Source organism: Musca domestica, unplaced genomic scaffold (assembly GCF_030504385.1).
Source record: "Musca domestica strain aabys unplaced genomic scaffold, Musca_domestica.polishedcontigs.V.1.1 2, whole genome shotgun sequence".
NCBI classification, from domain to species: Eukaryota; Metazoa; Arthropoda; class Insecta; order Diptera; family Muscidae; genus Musca; species Musca domestica.
In genome coordinates, this window is record NW_026712249.1 from 11,287,695 (window position 1) to 11,306,077 (window position 18,383).

Sequence of the window (18,383 nt, forward strand, 5' to 3'; positions counted from 1 at the left end):
ATTGAAAAATGAGCTCGGGGTAATGCCATTGATATTCCAAAAAGTGCAAGAACTTACATCGTAACAAAAAGAAAATAGACTCAAAAGAGCTAAAGAGTTGTTTCGCTTGGTCGAAAGTGGTGAACTGCCGAATTTGTGGCATCAGAACAAATACCGAATATTATCACGAAAATATTCTGGAGGGTGTATTTAAGCCTTGGGCACGCAAACATTATGGCCGCAGACCTTGGACATTCCAACAGGACCCAGCGCCATCGCACTCAGCACGCGCCACGCATGAATGATTACAAAATGAGGTTCCTCGCTTCATTTCCAGCGCACATGGCCACCAAAATCTCCGGATACCAATCCGTTGAACTATAGTGTCTGGAGTATTTTGGAAAGCATGTTTGGCACTAAAAAATACCAAAGTGACGATCACCTCAAGCAAGCGCTTCGCCGGGAATGGGCCAAAATATCGCAGAGCAACATTCGGGCAGCGTGTGACGGTTTCATTAGTCGTTCGAAGGTCATAATTTGAGCCAAAGCTGATCAATTCGAACAAATCTAAACTTACTCTAAAATGGTATGCTATTTCCGACATTTTTTGCTTTCATTCAATGAAATTTAAAAAAAAAATGTAAAAAATTATGGCGTTTGACTTTGTTGCAGTTTTTTTATCTCACCCTGTAAGTTTGATAATAGCATTACGATGTATCAAGTTGAGACTCTCCCTTTGAGAGTTGTCGCGCCACAGCCGACCAGCGACACGCCTAACTGCTCTGAAACGGATTTGGTACAAATAGTCTTAGGGTCTAACACCGTTATTTCGCTGATGCACGTCTGGCGAAAAACTTCCTATGTTTTCATAGATTTTCTCCGATCTTATTTCGAGTTGACGCAGGTTGCTTAAAATCGAAAAACTACAACAGTTCATTTGTACATTTTTTTCACTTTGCCGACGCTCAATCAACGGTTTCGAAGTCAGCTAAATACACTCTGCGCTTATTAAGTATGAGTAATGCAAAATATAGTGTGTTTACATTATGTTGTAATGGGTTATTCGGCTAATGTGACTCCTAATTTGTACCTAGTTACCAAAGATCAAATCTCTGCTTTTAATACAATCCATGCCGTACTATTAAGGAATAACTGCTTATTTTACAACTTACGGGTAATGTAGAAGGTTATATGTTTACATTCCCCTGTAATGGTTTGTCTCTCAATTTGTTACGAGTAACCGAAGATCTAATATCTGCTCTAATACAACGCATTCCCCACACATTATGTAGGATAAACATGGATGCTTTCGTTTTCATCCAACTATTCGCAATGTGAATGACTATCCCGATACCATTAAAAATCCCATTAAATGCCACTTTATGAGCATCAATTACTGCGACGACATTATGTTCAATAAATTAATTCTATTAAATTTTTAATGTTTTACATTAACATTTGGCTCGACACACATTCAGCTCGTCAGCCAGCCAATGTGTAAGCTGCTTCCATAATATGTAGTGTTCATGTGTGGGAGAGGACATGACCTCATGCCGAATTTTAATGGCAGCAAATATGAGTACGAGTTCTGTTTTTTTTTTGTTTCTCGGTTGGATGGATTGAAGCACAAGCTTTGGCAAAAAGCGTTTAAACAAACACAAAAAAGACAGAATTTGAAAAAAGCGCGCGCTGGAGGCTCCCCCTTGAACATCAACATATAGTCCCCCTCTCACTCTCTATTGTGCTCATTCAAACAAATCATGCAAAAGGCAAAAAAAACTATGGGGCGATGTGTTCTGCTGCCCCCCCTCACGTTTTGGAATAAAAAAACAGAACAAACCAAACAACACCAGAGAACTTGAAGAAGGAGGAAGAATATCTAGCAAAACAAAACTGGTTCATATTGCGTCGGATTATTAATTCAATTCACTTTCCAGTGAAATGAATAAAGAAAACTACTTCGATTGAACTTGGAGGCGACGTGATAATGGCAATATTCTGTCCAGATTGAAAACTGCTTTTGTTTAAAAGAAAATTAAAAAAAAACACTGTTAGAGTAGGTTAGGTTGTGTTGTGTCGAATAAAAGCCACGTGCAGTGTTCTGTAGTAGTCGGTATTCCCCCCTAATGTTGTACCCTCCCCATGTGGTGTGTTAAATGCTTGTGTCCGTTTTCAACGACGATCACCTACCGACTGGTGGGTCGACTTTGTGTCTGGTTTTTAAGTTCATTGTCAATACTTGGCCATTACAACAATAATTATTTGTATTTGTTGATAGTGACTGATTCTAAAGTAGAAAGTAAATATTTTGAATAGGAAATATTCCTGAAGTGTAAATTTTTTGAAACAAAAAAAATATTGAGATAGGTTTGGATATAAAATTGACAGTGAATAGTTATCAAGGATTACACATTACTACAAAAACAGATAAGTTCGTCCGGGCCGAAATTTGAATACCCTCCACCATTTGGAACGAATTTGGAAATTTTCAAAAAAAAAAAAAAATAAAATCCGTTAAAAATTCTGTTTAAATAGCCGTTATATTGGGGTCTATACGAAGACGTGGAGCTGTATAGGTAACTTTTGTCATAAGCCATTACAATATTCAAATTCGAAACTTGAAAAAAATGTGTGTATTTAAAATCATCAAAATACCGAATATTGAGAGGTTCCGTTATATCGGAGCTATACAAAGACCTGGACCTGCATAGACAATTTTCTGTCACAGGCTGTAGTACCTATCAGGAACTTAAAATTCGAAATTTTAAACAATTTCGGTGAATATTGTAACTGAAATCATTAAAATACCGAATATTGGGAGATACCGTTATATCGAGGCAATACAAAGACCTGGACGTGAATAGACAATTTTCTGTCACAGGCTGTAGTATCTATTAGGAACTTCAAATACGAAATTTTAAACAACTCCGGCGAATAATGTCCCTAAAATCGTCAAATACCGGATATAGGGAGGTACCGTTATATGTGGGCAATATGACGACCTGGACCTGAATAGACAATTTTCTGTCAGAGGCTGTAGTACCATTAGGAACTTCTAATACGAAATTTAAAACAACTCCGGCGAATACTGTCCGTAAAATCGTTAAAAAACCGAAAAAAACCCTTATATGGGGTATATACGATATCGCGGGCCAATATAGACAGGGGGTAAAGTACTCAGAAGGAACTCCTTTTGTGGATATTCAGAAAATTTTATTGAAAATTTGGCTACAATAAAAAAATACCGAATATCGTGGGTACCGTTATATGGGGGCTGTACGATATCGTTTACCGATATAGCCCATCCTCGAACTTGACCAGCCTTCAGACAAATACTTATTCGTTTTGACTCTATTGTGATTACAATAGACGGACAGGGCTAAATTGTTTAGAATTTTACGCTGATCATGAGTTACAAACGGAATGACGAACGTAATATATAATCCATACTATGTATGGTGGAGGGTATAAAGGGTGAGGTTAAAAAACTGCAACAAAGTCAAACGCCACATTTTTTTAAATTTATTGAACGAAAGCAAAAAATGTCGGAAATAGCATCACATTTTTGCATAATTTTTGATTTGCTTGAGGTGATCGGCACTTTGGTTTTTTTAGTGCCAACCTTGCTTTCCAAAATGCTCCAGACACAATAGTCCAACGGATTGGTATCCGGAGATTTTGATGGCCATTGTGCGCTGGAGATGAAGCGAGAAACCTCATTCTGTAACCGTTTGTGGGTGGCGCGTGCTGAGTCCTGTTGCACATTTTCAGCTTTGGCAATTAAACACGATTATTTTGTTTATTTACGAACTGCTGGACAACGAATTTTTTCTTATCGGAGCGGAGAAAACCAAATTCGGCAGTTCATCACTTTCGGCCAGGCGAAGCAACTCTTTAGCTCTTTTGAGTCTATTTTCTTTCTGTTGTGGTGTAAGTTCTTGCACGTTTTGGAGTTTCAATGGCTTTACCCCGAGCTCATTTACCAATATTTGCCGAATGGAATATTGTGATATGTTCAGCTCACGAGCCATTTTTCGTCCACTGCGACGCGGGTTTCGATCAAGTTGCTTCTTTACTTTTCGAACCATTTCTGCTGATGTTGCCGTTTTCTTCCATCCACTTTCTTGACGTCGGGCTACGCTACCAGAATCACGGTGACGAGCGATGGTACGAGACACAAAAGATTTATTCACATTTAAATGCTGGAGTGCTTTAACGATAGCCACTTGTGGTTTTCCAGCCAAATATAAAGAAATCACACTATCACGCTTGAATTCCATCACGAATAACTTTTTTTTCTGAAAAATCTCACCAAAATGCTTTTGTACGCTTGTAAACAATATAATGAGCTGTCACTGGAATAATTGTAACAGCTGTCATTTCTGTGGCTTAGAAATGACAGCAATCTGAAGTTGGTTGCAGTTTTTTTATATCACCCTGTAGAAGCTATACAAAGACGTGGACCTGCATACGTTTTTTTTCGTGATCCGTAGTACCCGTTATAAACATTAAATACGAAATTTGAAAAAATTCCGGTAAAAATATCGCTAAAATTATCAAAACACCGAATATTGAGAGGTACCATTGTATGCTATATGAAAACGTGGCCCATTTACGAATCTAACCTGTCTTCTGGCAAAATACACATGTGTGCCAAATTTTAGCCTTCTTTTTTAATTAGCCCCAAAGATAGCGTAATTACAACAGACAGACAGACGCACAAGTGGACATTGCTAAATCTACTGAGAATTTTACGCTGATCAAAAATATATAAATTTTATGGGTCTGACATGTATATTTTGAGGAGTTACAAACGAAATGACAAAGTTTATATATATCCTCCGTAGAATGTTAGAGGGTATAAAAATCTAAAATTTCCCCCTATAAATGTTTTATTCACCTTTTTGTTAATCGATTTTTATTTCCGGAACACCATGTCTGTTCTAATTCCAACTATTAGCGCCACGAAAAAGTAATCTATGGTAAATAATTAAATTCTGCGCAATTTCCTTAATGGAATATTCTATACCGAATAATTTCTATTTCTAGTCATTTTCTTAACAAGCTCATATGCTCTCTATGTATGTAGCTGCCAGCACCACCATTGTTAATGCCGAAGAAGCTATATTTAGCTTGTGGTATAAAAACGTACCTACTTTTCTTATTGTCATTTATTTGTTTATCATTAGCGTACTTATCAAAATAAAATGTTTGAATATTTTTTTTTTCATTCTTTCATTTTGTGCAAAAATATATATTTTTTGTTGTTGTGGTGACCAAGGTTATTGGACTTTTCTGTTATGGCCATAACCACTGACAAGGTATTGGAAATGTATTTCAGGTATTTGTTGATTGTTTATTGAGTGTGGATAATTGTGATAAGTGGTACTTTATTAGAGATAAAAAGATAGATAGAAAGAGAATCTTCTGAAAACTACACATGGCTACAAATATAAAATACAGTTTTGAAATAAAACCAATTAAAAAGTATCAGTCGGTTTTGCCAATAGAAGTATACCCTCAGCCAATGTTTGATTATTTTAGTATATGTTGACTTCTGTTATGATTATTCAAATTCATGACCCTCTATGGTGTACGTTCCGAAGGAATTGGCCAATATTTTCCATTTCGTATCGAACCTAAATAAATATGATATAAATATTGTGACATGCCAGGTACGAGAATTGTGTTGATGATTCAAAATTTTGAAGATGGGATATATCGGCCTACTCCTCCTAGTATCTCACCCACAAAAACTCCAAATTTTCAAAAAATACTGTACAACTTTGCAAATACTAAAATTTTCATCAGGGTATAACAGGTGCGAAAATTGATAATATCGGCCCACTCTATCAAGTACCTCCCCCAGAAATGGTCAAAATTTTGAATAATTATAACTCTTAATAAATTTGATGTTAGAGTCCGATTGTCTTCAAATTACACACATTACAACATTTTTATTAAACCAAGGTCTGGTGTGAAAATGGAATACATCGGTCCACTACTTCTGGTACCTCCCCAACAAAGCGTCAAAAATTTGAACATCCATGAAGCTCATAGTACGCGAAATAAACATCCGATTCCATTCAGACTTGGCACATCTCAATATTTCAATCAATACAAGATCTGTTAAAATGATGGTAGAGATCGGACCATTACTTCTTTTACCACCCCCACAAAGGGTCAAACTTTTGAATAACCAAAACGATTATAAAATCTGAAATAAGCTTCCGGTTCTCAACATATATCATACATCTCATGATTTCTACTAACACAAGATCTGCTGTGAAGATGGAATATATCGGTCCACTCTCTTTGGTACCTCCCCAAAAAGGGTCAAAGCTTTTTTCCATGAAGATCATAAAACGGGAAATTAACATCCGATTCCATTCAGACTTGGTACATATCAATATTTTTATCAATATAAGATCTGTTATAAAGATGGTAGAGATCGGACCATTTCTCACATAGGTTTTTTTTTTTCTTTTGAATCATTTTCCAATTTGTTATTCTAAAAATAAAATTTACAAACGTAAAACTTTTTCGAAAAATTAACGATCGAAAATAATTCTTAATAACATTTTTAAGTCATGACTTATAGCCAAACACGTGTTGCGGCACAACTCTGTATGGTTCCATAACCCATTGAGCAAATATAAAATAAGTCGTGCGTGTGTCCATTGAATTAATTGGTGGTGTTATGCAAATTAATTTTATTCGAATTTCAATAGCGACTTGTAACCGAATTTTTCAACGAACACAAATTAAGAATTTAATTCACTTTTATGAGTTACAAATTCTCTCTAGTTCTGACTGTCTCTGAACTTGTATGAGGGAACGGGTTCAACCAACTCACATAAGTGTGTTGGAATAAACGATGAGTTGTATCTGTTTAATTTTCATTCACCAAAAATTACTCAAGCAGAAATGGTCAATATTTTGCTAAGAATATTTTCAAAATTTCGTTCACACATAACGATTAAATTGGTATTACGTATTATTTCTACTATTGGAGGCACATGTATTTCATTTGTCAAAAATGATGTAAGGTATTTTAAGTATTATTTCATGGCAGTATTTGAAAAAAGAGTTTTTTTTTTTGTTTATAAGAAAAAATGCCAAAATATTTCTTTTTCATTTAGAGTATTTTATCTGTCAAAAACTTCGACGAGCAAGGAACTTGTGATCGATTTTACATCCTTGGAAAATTTGAAACAGAGATATGATTTTATATGGAAGCTGCATTCGATGTATGCTGGAATTTTGACTACGTACTGAGATTTAAAATTAAGCAAGTAAAAAAGCAGAGAAGGAACTTGAAAAAAATTTAAAAAATCCTCTCAAATGATACCCATTATATGGGGGCTTCATAAGTCATTTTTTTTTTTTGTCATAGGCAAAGTACCCATTACGAGCTAAAATACGAAATTTGAAACAATTCCGGTCAATAATGTACCTAAAATCATCAAAATATCGAATGTAGGGAGGTATCGTTATATGGGGGCTATACGAAGACGAGGAACTGCATACGCGATTTTTTATTATAGGTTGTAGTACCCATTACGAATTCTTAACTATTCCAGTAAAAAAATTTCGCTAAAATCGTCAAAATACCGAATATTGGGAGGTACCGTTATATGAGGGCTATACGAAGACGTGGACACTTTTTTGTCATACATTGTAGTACCCATTACGAATTTCAACTACGAAATTTGAATTACGGGGGCTATATGAAATCGTGGACATATATGACCCATTTACGAACTTAACCTTCGTACTGACAATATACACATGTGTGCAAAATGTTAGCCTTCTATCTCAATTTGTTCGAAATATTACAACAGACAGACGGACAGACACACAGACGTCTGTCGTCTTAGAAATTGTCGCTGTCCCAGACTATAAATACTTTGTAGGGTCTATCATGAATATTTCGAGGAGTTATAAACGGAATGACAAGGCTAAAATACGCTCCATAGAATGGTGGAGGGTATAAAAATATATTTTAGGGTTATAGTCGTGTAAATTCGATCTACTTGGTTTTTATGTCAAACCCCCCAATATTTTTCACTATTTTAGAATATTTACAGTAAGCTTTGAACCACTTCGGGAACCATTGGGTCATGTCAGTCCACTTTTCGATATAGACCCTATATATTCAATTTTACGATTTCGTTAAATTTTGGTATTTGGAGCTCTAATTATATCTTATATTTAGAACTCATGTTTTGGTGCAGATATAAAGATATCCACGATATAAGAGGCTTAGCATGTCTTCCAATCGAAGTTGCTTTATATTTTCATACCTGACAAAAATCATTAAAGTGCCGAATATCGGGAGGAACCGTTATATACACAAAATCGTGGATACAATGTTTCACTACCGGAACTAGAACCCATTATATCCTCCAAATACTAACTTTAAACAAAGCCTTGAAAAAAATTTGGCGAAAATCATCAAAATAGCGAATATCGGGAGGTACCGCTATATGGCGGCTATACCAAAACGTGGACCGATATATCTCATTTGCAATACCAACCATCCTAAAGACAATACAAATTATTCTGCCAAAATTTTGAAGCTCTACGTCAAATAATATGGATCGTATCGTAAATTCAACAGACAGACAGGCGGACTTTTTAAATCGTTTTTTTTTTCAAATCGCCGATACACCAGTCTTCGATATTCTATATCCGGGTGATATGTCCATATATCAAATTTTTATGCACCATTTTGAAATCACGAATAACAAACTTTAACCCACTCCATTGGAAAAGGTGGTCATAATCTTCAAAATACCTCCACTCCGGCTAGAAAGTGCAGCTAGGGATTTCAAAACACTCAATATCGTTTGGATTCATGTGGAAACATCGCCCTATATCGAATTTTCTTTCCTTTAAAACCTCCGAATATCAAAACGCCTGAATATTTTGTGCGGGGTCGGTTAAAAAACGTACGTTCAAAATACTAAAAATTAAGCGGTACCATAACTGTTATTCCCAATTCTGGATATACATTAACATTTTAAGGAGAAGTTTATCTTACCAAAAAATATTAAAAACTATACCACTACAAATATAGTGGAACATAGAGAATTTTGTTTATCCATACAAATTCTACTAATTGATTCCGTTCAAAATTTAGCAAAATCTTTAAAAATATCGAAAATCGGGAACTCGGTTGTACATTAACATAAATTGATATATGTAGTTCATTTCCAGTAACATTCAAGCTACAAAAACCTACCATTGTCTCCTAGTATCTCCATTAAGAATATTATTCATTAACATCAATTTATAATAAAATGTTGAGTTTCCTATCCGTTTAGACAGTGTTTAACATCTTGCCATTAAGGTAGGTCAGTTATAGATGTAGCTGCATCCCTTTCTGTAGTATTAAAACATGTTGTTCTATATCTTGCAGTTCAGTTCTACTCACCTAATTGAGATCAACATTTAATTAGTTATCTGTATTCCTCAGCATTAAAATTGCGATTACTTACGACCCAAGCTGCGCTATATAATGATATGAAAACATTACTTTCACTTCTTTTATGACAGGCTGCGCTTCTTTTTTATATAGATAAGGCATTCATGCAGCTCGAAATTTATATAAGTATGTATTTTTTATTTCAGATTACATGTTTTTATTCATTGTGTTCACATTATACGTTGCATATTATTGCAATCACCGTTCTGGGTGTATGGATGTATGTGTCGTTGTTTTCTGTTTATTCAACCCGGATTTTTTACAATATTATTTTTTTTTTTTATTACAAAATTACCCAGTTTCAAGTGTTGTCTAAACACGACAATGTCATTAGTCCCCCCAGCCACTTCTTGGGGTTGCATTTCAAATGGTGATGACAACACGAGTATACATTTATTTCAATTGAAATATATTGAATTAATATTTTGTTACTCGGTGTTAATAAATAAAACATGATATGCAAGTTATATATTTCGGAATATTATCCGTACCCCTTTCAGGTTACGAAAATTCCGCCAAAATCCTTGGGTTAAACATATTCTCTAACTAAACTACATGAAGAAATCCTGTTCTAAATCATGGCTACTATACAATCATGATCCGAAAATGCTATCCATTATGTCCGAAGAATGTGACTCCAAGCTGGCGTCCTTACTAAAAAGCGGTAAATTTCACAAGATTTTTTTCAAAAATTGGTCCAAGGCATAAATAAAATAAGATAAATACAATCAGTCGGTTTTGCCGACAGTTGTATATCCTCAGCCATTATTCTAACTGTTGACCCTTTATGGGAGAGGTTCCGAAGCAGTTGGCCAATACTGTCCAATTCGTATTTGACATAAGTCTGATATAAATATTACAACGTGTCATATTTGTACTATATCATCTACTTCATATATAGCGGAACGAAATATTCCACATTATCTAGTACAGATAAAATATTGGTACGTGCAAAATTTAAAGGAAATCGAACATTTATATTCAAATTTATGCGATATCATAAATTCCGATTGATGCATACATATTCATATCAGATTTCTGGCTAAGGGAAATATTTAGGTATAGCAAGTTATATAGAATCGTCGATTTGTTTCGAAATTATGAACGAAATAAGTATTGGAAATTGTGACCCTTTGTGGGTGAGGTACCAGAAAGGGTTGGCAGATATCTATCATCTTCACAACAGATTTTGCGTTTGCAAAAATGTTTGGATGTGCGAAATGTGAAGAGATTTGGATTTTTATTTCGCCTATTATGAGCATTTTATCTTTCAAAATTTTGAACCCTTTGTGGGGAAAGTACTAGAAAGAGTATCGCAGCAGATATTGTGTTAGTAAAAATAATGACATGTGTGAATTTTGAAGTTGACCGGATGCTTATTACGGATTTTATAATCGTTTGGGTTATTCAAAAGTTGGACCCTTTGTGGGGAATGTACCAGAAGGAATGGTCCGATCTCTACCATCTTTATAACAGATCTTGTGTTGATGGAAATATTGAGATGTACCAAGTCTAAATGGAATCGGATGTTAATTTCTTGGATAATTTCTTCATGGATACTCAAATATTTCACCCTTTGGGGGGAGGTACCAGAAGGAGTGGACCAATATATCCCATCTTTAAACCAGACTTTGGGTTATCAAAAATATTGTGATGTGTGTAATTTGAAAAGAACTGGATGCTTTTTACGGATTTTATGATAGTTAAGGTTATTCAAAATTTTGACCCTTTGTGGGGGAGGTACCAGAAGGAATGGTCCGATCTCCATCACCTTTATAACAGATCTTGTGTAGATGAAAATATTGAGATGTGCTAAGTCTGAATGGAATCGGATGTTAATTTTGAGCTCCTATGACCTTCATAGATATTCAAAATGTTGACCCTTTGTGGGGGAGGTACCAGAAGGAGTGGACCGATATACTCCATATTCACACCAGACCTTGGGTTAACAAAAACATTGTAGTTTGAAGACAATCGGACTGTTACATCACATTTTATAAAAGTTATAATTATTCAAAATTTAGACTCTTTGTGAGGGAGGGACCAGAAGGAGCTGACCGATATATTTCATCTTCACACCAGATAAAATATTGTAATGTGTGCCAATCCGATACTTACATCTCATTTCATAAGTGTTATAATAATTCAAAATTTTGACTCTTTGTAGGGGAGGTACTGGATGGAGGGGACCGACATTGTCTATTTTTGCACCTGACCTAGAACTGATGCAAATATTAGGATGTGCAAAGTTGGAGCAATATCGAAATTATTTTCTTTAAAAATTTTTACGTTTTGTGGGGAGCTACCAGAAGGAGTTGGCCAATATTGCCCATTTCTGAAATCGAACTAAGTTTGAAAATAAGATTACAATGTATCAAGTTTGGGTCAAATCGGATACTCCCTTCGAGAGTTATCATGCACACCAGCCTGACAAACGGACGGCCCGACATCGCTAGAGCGACTCCAAATGTCCAAAGAGACCTAGTGTCTAAAACCGTTAAACTAAAACGTTTTGGCCATATCAAGTGAAATTTGCCCTCTCTAGCCATATGGCTGAGGGCATAAAAATTATTGTCTCCCAAAGTGTGCAAAACATATGTTGTCCAAACGTTGTGCCATGTTCATATAAAGTTCAATCCAACCGATCATATGCTAAAAATTTATTTCAGCAGCAGTTTCTATTCCCCCCTTTGAAAATAGGCAAGATTTCAAATTACTTTTGTTTAAATTTCAAATAATCACGTTTATATTAAATAAATTCTAACACATCCATAGGCCTATACGAAATACGTTATTATGGGTTCAATGACACCATCACAACTACGTCGCAGTAAATAATTTGTGCCAAAAAAAAAAACCAAAAACCATAGAGTCAAAAAATCAAAATAGAACAAACATTTTATGCTCAAACAAAGCAAAAGAAGGCAAAAAACACAAACTTTCAAAACAAAAAGAAAGCAAACAAAAATGTTGAAAGAGAAAAAAAATTACAGGAAAAAAGAAGGGGGAGGGCCATAGTTGGTTAGGTTCGATAAATGGGTGGCTGGAAAAACTGAAAAAGAATGAATGAATAGAAGTAATGGCAAAGCATAACAAAGTAAACTAAAAGTAAATGCTGCTACCACAGAAGACGCAGAAGGAGAAAAAAGTAAACCCCAAGTAAGTGGGAAGGTTATTGTTACTTGTGCCGAAGCCAATAAACTCTTGACGTTTTCTAGTTCCTCGATATCGGTCATACCACACAACAAAACAAAGACCAACAACAACAACAACAACAAAAATTGCCAACAAGGGTTGAAGTAAGTACGTAGTATGTGTAGATTATAGGTACGTAGATAGGTACGTCAACAACAAAATTCAGTCCAACCCCACCAGCGCCACCTCCCGTTAACAGTAGTCCACAACACAACAAGAAAACACAACAAAAAAGATATCATGATAAAGAAAAGGTTCGCTTTGACCAGTTTTTCTCCCCGTTGCATTGTTGAATCATTTAATTTTGTTTACTTTTTTTAATTTTTAACCAGTTTTTCCATTTACACAAAGATGATTTTGTTTTATCTCTCTTTCGTTTTTTGGTTAATTTAAATAATTTTGTTTTGTTAATTTGCATTTCTCTCTGTTGTTGTCTTTCTGTCTTCCAGATTTGGGCAGTAGGTATATTTTTGGTAATGAACAATGTGAGAGCATTCCTATTGTTGTAACCAAAAATGTGTTATTTTTGGGTTGCTGCGTTGGGAAAATCAGAGATAAGAAAGACAATTGTTAAGTCTTAATCAATAGCTATTACAAACATGCACACGTGTCACAAACGCATATGTTGGGTGGTGGAATATTTTTATTTCCCCCCTTTCCTTTGATAAGGCACCAATAAAATAGGTCATGAATAAATTGCATATTTCATGAAGTAGATAAAGGTATATATTTCAATATTGCATATTGGATTTTTTTGTTATTTGCATTGAAAACGCAATGACAAGGATTCGAATAAAATAGAGATACCTGAAATATTCAGCACCATATTACCATAAAAGTTTCCAATTGAAAAAATATACATCAGGGTTTTAAGATAAAAAAATATATTCCATATGTCAAAGATCGTTGTAAATGATCACTGATACCAATTGCGATAAGAAGTAAATTTCCATAATTAAGTATTTAGAGCTCGATATGCCTGTATGAACAGAATACTTTGTTTGGAAGAATATCTTCTAAAAATGACTTGAATGAATGAAGTTGTCAGGGCACTGTAATAAAGCATTATTGGTAATAAAATTTCCAAAAAAAAAACTGAAAATCTATTATTTTTGCCGGAAGTCAATAAAAAATGTTTTGACAAAAATCCTTGCAAAAGAGATTTTTAAAAATACACAATTTTTGACAAGAAGACCCTTAAAAACAATTATTGAAACATTACAAAGTTTAATCAGGAAGTTCATAAACAAAATATTTAACAAAAAAATATATAAAAATTTTTAACAAAAATATATTTTTTTGGCTAAAAATTAAAAAAAAATATATATATTTTTTTGGCTAAAATATTAAAAAGAAAATATTTTACCGGACTTTTTTAAATGTTCTAGCTAGAATTCTGGCAGATCCATTTTAAGGTGTTGATCAGCTCATCGATTTGTCCAAAAAAAGTTGGCAAACAACAAGTAAAAAAGCTGTAATTTCCGAAGGCCCGAACTTTAAATACCCGCCAACATTTGGAAGGAATTTGCAATTAAAAAAAATCCGTTAAAATCTTAAAAATAACGAATTTAGCCGTTATATTTGGCAATTTTTGTCATAAACCATTACAATATTCAAATGAAAAAAATCGTAGAATAATGTAGCTAAAATCATGAAAATGCCGAACATAAAGAGGTACTGATATATAGGGGCTATACGAAGACGTGGACTTGCACAGACAATTTTCTGTCTCGAGCTGTAGTATCCATTTTGAACTTCAAATGCCAAATTTGAAACAATTCCGGTGAATAATGTCGCTAAAATCCTCAAAATACCGAATATCGGGATGTACCGTTATATGGGGCTATACGAAGACGTGGACCTGCATAGACAATTTTATGTTTAGGCTGTAGTATCCATTTCGAACTTCAAACACCAAATTTGAAACAATTCCGGCGAATAATGTCTCTAAAATCCTCAAAATACCCAATATAGGTAGGTACTGTTATATGGGGGCTATACGAAGACGTGGACTTGCACATACAATTTTCTGTATCAGGCTGTAGTATCCATTTCGAAATTTAAATGTCAAATTTGAAACAATTCCGGTGAATAATGTCGCTAAAATCATCAAAATAAAGAATATCGGGAGGTACTTTTATATGGGTGCTATATGAAAACGTGGGCCTACATGGCCCAATTTCAATACCAAAAGTCCTGCAGACATAATACACATTTGAGTAACATTTTATCAACCTACTTCATTTCGTTCGGAAGCTAGAGTGATTTCCACAGACGCAAAGACGGACGAACGCACGAACATCGCTTGATCGACATAGAATTTTATGCTGATCAAGAATGTATATACTTTGTGGGGTCTATATTTTGAGGTGTTACAAGCGGAAGGACAAACATAATATACCCTCCATACTATGGTGGAGGGTATAAAAATCATAAATAGGCCCGGAAATTGTTCTGTGAAAAGCATCAAAAGTAACTAAGTATCTACACACCTGACCTCCTTCTGCACGAAACTAACCTGTGCACAGTCAAAATTCCCCATGTCACAGTGTGGTGTAGGGTATTCATAACAGCTATATGGCAAACAATTTGCTCTGAACAAAACTTTGCATTATCATGCCCACAACTGAATATGTATACATTTCCCAGATTCTTGAATGTGTTAGTGTAGATGCAATTTCAAAATCAGCTGATTTGAAAAAGCACCTCAAAACAACAACAGAAAAAAGTATGAAAAAAGGTAACAATAATTTAAAAAATTATAGAAATTTCTTACTCTTTTTCCAATATGGACTCTATGTATATTTTATTCAAACATGGAATAACCCCACATCTCAAAAGCGAAAACTACCCAAATATGGTTGATTGTCATCAACCCTTTCCTCACCCATGATCAAGTTGACAAAGCACCTTTCTTCTATGAGTTTCCAAATGGAAAACAATTTAAACAACAAAAAAATAATTAAGCTGACGTTACCTGTTTCAGAGACTGCTGATGATGGTCGTGCTGCGTCTGTTGTTGTTGTGCTGTTTCACCCAAAGTTCCTGAAGGTGGTGGTTGTACTGCAGTTGTTGTTAATTGAGGTTGACTCAAATTCCTGGTAAATTTCCTATTTCCTTGATGATGGGTATCATTCCTAGATTTAACATTGCCCATTAAAATTTTTGCAAGTAATTTGAAAAAAGCTGGGGGGTTTTGCACACAAACACAATCTAAAAAACACTGCAAGCAAACAATGTTATTTTTTTCTTTTGTTGTTCTAGACTCTTTTCCTTGTTTGCATTTATTATTGTTTTGATAGATATTTTATTGTTGCTTCGTTTTTTGTTCATTTATTTTGAAGGGAGAATTTGTTTCTGTTTGTCCAAATCGAAATGCCTCTTTTCAAGTTTCACACCTTAAAATCCACTAAAATTGTCTTTTCTTGCTATAAAGTCATTTTTCAGAAGAAAGATTGAAAATGGTCTCCCTATTGAAATTTTTTTGTGTTAGATTTCTTCGTTTTTTTCTCCTGCTTGATGATTTCGTATAGGGATAGTTAGGTCAAATTTTGACTATCGTTAATCGATTACTTAAAAATCGAATAATTCAATAATGACAGCTGGAATTTAATGGTGTTGCCAACCTAAAACTTTGTTGGTGGCAAGGGATTTAAAGATCCAATATGCACCAATTTGGGTTCGTTAGTTGAGTTTCAAAACATACTTTTAATTTTTTGCTCTGTTCCAGAACCTGTAAGAATCTACTAGTCTTGCATTTTTTGTCAATATCATAAAGGGAATACCAGTTATCGTAGTATAAAATTGTACATTCTTGCAGTTCGATAACCAAAAAAAGCAGAGAAGTAAAGCATATGTCCTTCTCTTTTGGTATATAAAAATAATATGGTATGCTTATCCACTTCTGATTAACTTGTCTATCTAATTTTGAAATTTTTGCATATTAAAGCGCCTGTATGCCATAAATTTCATACGATTTGCGAAATCCTGCAATAAATACATTTGCTTTAATCCAGAATTGCAAGATTGTAAAATTTTTTTTACCAGGATAACCGTTTTTTTCTTTATAATATCAAAAAACTTGCAAAAATAGTAATTTCTAGTACTTTCACCTTAAATTCGCTCTCGAACCCTGGAAATAAGGATCACCGATCCAAAGAGGTGCGCTGAGTATTTTAACCCACAATTTGTCAACCACCCCGAGAGCGACAGAGCAAAGCGAAGAGTACTATGTCGTATCGGATCTCTTCCAGCCGAGGACGAACCACCCCAGTTTACGATGGTTGATGTTTCAAATGTCATCCGGAGCGCTAAATCATCCAAAGCGTTGGGCCCAGACTGAATCTCAATGGTAATGCTGAAACGGCGAAAGTTCTCAACCTTTCCCTAGCCACCCACATAGTTTCCGAAGTCTGGAAAAAGGCCCGGGTGGTCCCGCTACTGGAGCTAGGCCAGCATGCCAGCAAAGGCGAATCGTACAGGCCGATTTCGCTTTTGTGGCAAGTAGCTAAGACTCTCGAGGCTTTACTCCTCCCCATCATTAGAGGAAGGACGCCATTGCCACACATATTATTATTAGAGGATTGAACCAGAACAAGCCGTGTGACAAAACAGTATTGGTAGCCATTGGAATATTAAAGGTATTTGATAGGTCAATCATGCCACACTGTTTGAGAACGTGCAGAGAAATACTCTCCGGCCAAGTTTGAAACGTTGGATAATCAACTATGTGGACGTCAGTCGAACGTGGAATTCCGGAACAATAATTCCAAAGTCCGTAGAGTGGAACAGGGAGTTCCCCAAGGTTGGGCGTTATCTCCGGAACTGCTTAGCCTTTCCGGAATTCCTCGCCCTCCAGGCGGCATAGAGATCGAAACGTATGCGGAAGATTGTACGATCATGGTGTCAGGCAAAGTGGTCACTCTTTACCACATGGTCTGAGAGATGAGAACAAACTTGAATGTGCAGGTCGAGGAAAATTTTGAAACCGACCACGAACTACCCCAGGATTCTAGGGATCAATTCTACAGCATGTTCAAGTCGTCCGCGCAAACCACAGCTATCTGCCGCAAGATGAATAGTAGGAACAAGGTCCTCTAGGTGATAGCCTGCAGCACTTGGGTGCGGACAAGGAAACCTTTTTGATCTCTTATAACGCGCGGTCTGTGGTCATCTATGCGGTACTAGTGTGGTCTGCGAATACTAATCCGACGCAGTGGAATCACATCCAGACCTGCCAGAATGCTGCCCTGAGAACTGCTACTGGATGCTTCCTCATGACGCGAAAGTCCTTCCCTCACGTCAACATAATCATATGCTTTCGTTGCAGTACCTGCTTGGGTGTTACCGTGAGAGTCATCGCAACCAACATATGGTGGATACAACTCCCCCACCCAGGCGTATCAGGAAGAACATACACGATCTAGAGGGGGAGGTCCAACGCTATAAGAGAGAACCTCTAGATCAAGAAGCCTATCAGGCAGGTCTGAGTGACATTAATATCGCAGGATGAATGCCGTCCTCGGAATCCACGCCACCTACATTGCAGCTGAAGAACGCCAGGTGCCAATAAAAACCAGGGTAGTTTTGGCGTAATTACGTTCAGGATGGTGTAGCCGTTCTTAATTCTCTTACACATATTAATGAGTAAACAATTCCAGAAAGTCTTGCAACATGGGCTTTCCCTGATTTGTTCTTAAGGAAGAAGATAGAGAGCCCT

General features: G+C 35.6%; 1 protein-coding gene across 1 annotated transcript in view; it reads right to left on the minus strand.

The window, feature by feature from the left end:
* The window catches only part of LOC101888941 (serine/threonine-protein kinase S6KL), a 166,384-nt gene extending 150,184 nt beyond the window's left edge, over nucleotides 1–16,200 (minus strand). The window contains exons 1-2 of the mRNA XM_005181829.4: nucleotides 16,063–16,200; nucleotides 15,642–15,887 (exon numbers count right to left, since the gene is read on the minus strand). Coding sequence (XP_005181886.1) covers nucleotides 15,642–15,821 — 180 coding nt within the window. The 5' untranslated portion in view covers nucleotides 15,822–15,887; nucleotides 16,063–16,200. The remainder of the gene's footprint in view (nucleotides 1–15,641; nucleotides 15,888–16,062) is intronic.
* Between the last annotated feature and the right edge of the window lie 2,183 nt (nucleotides 16,201–18,383).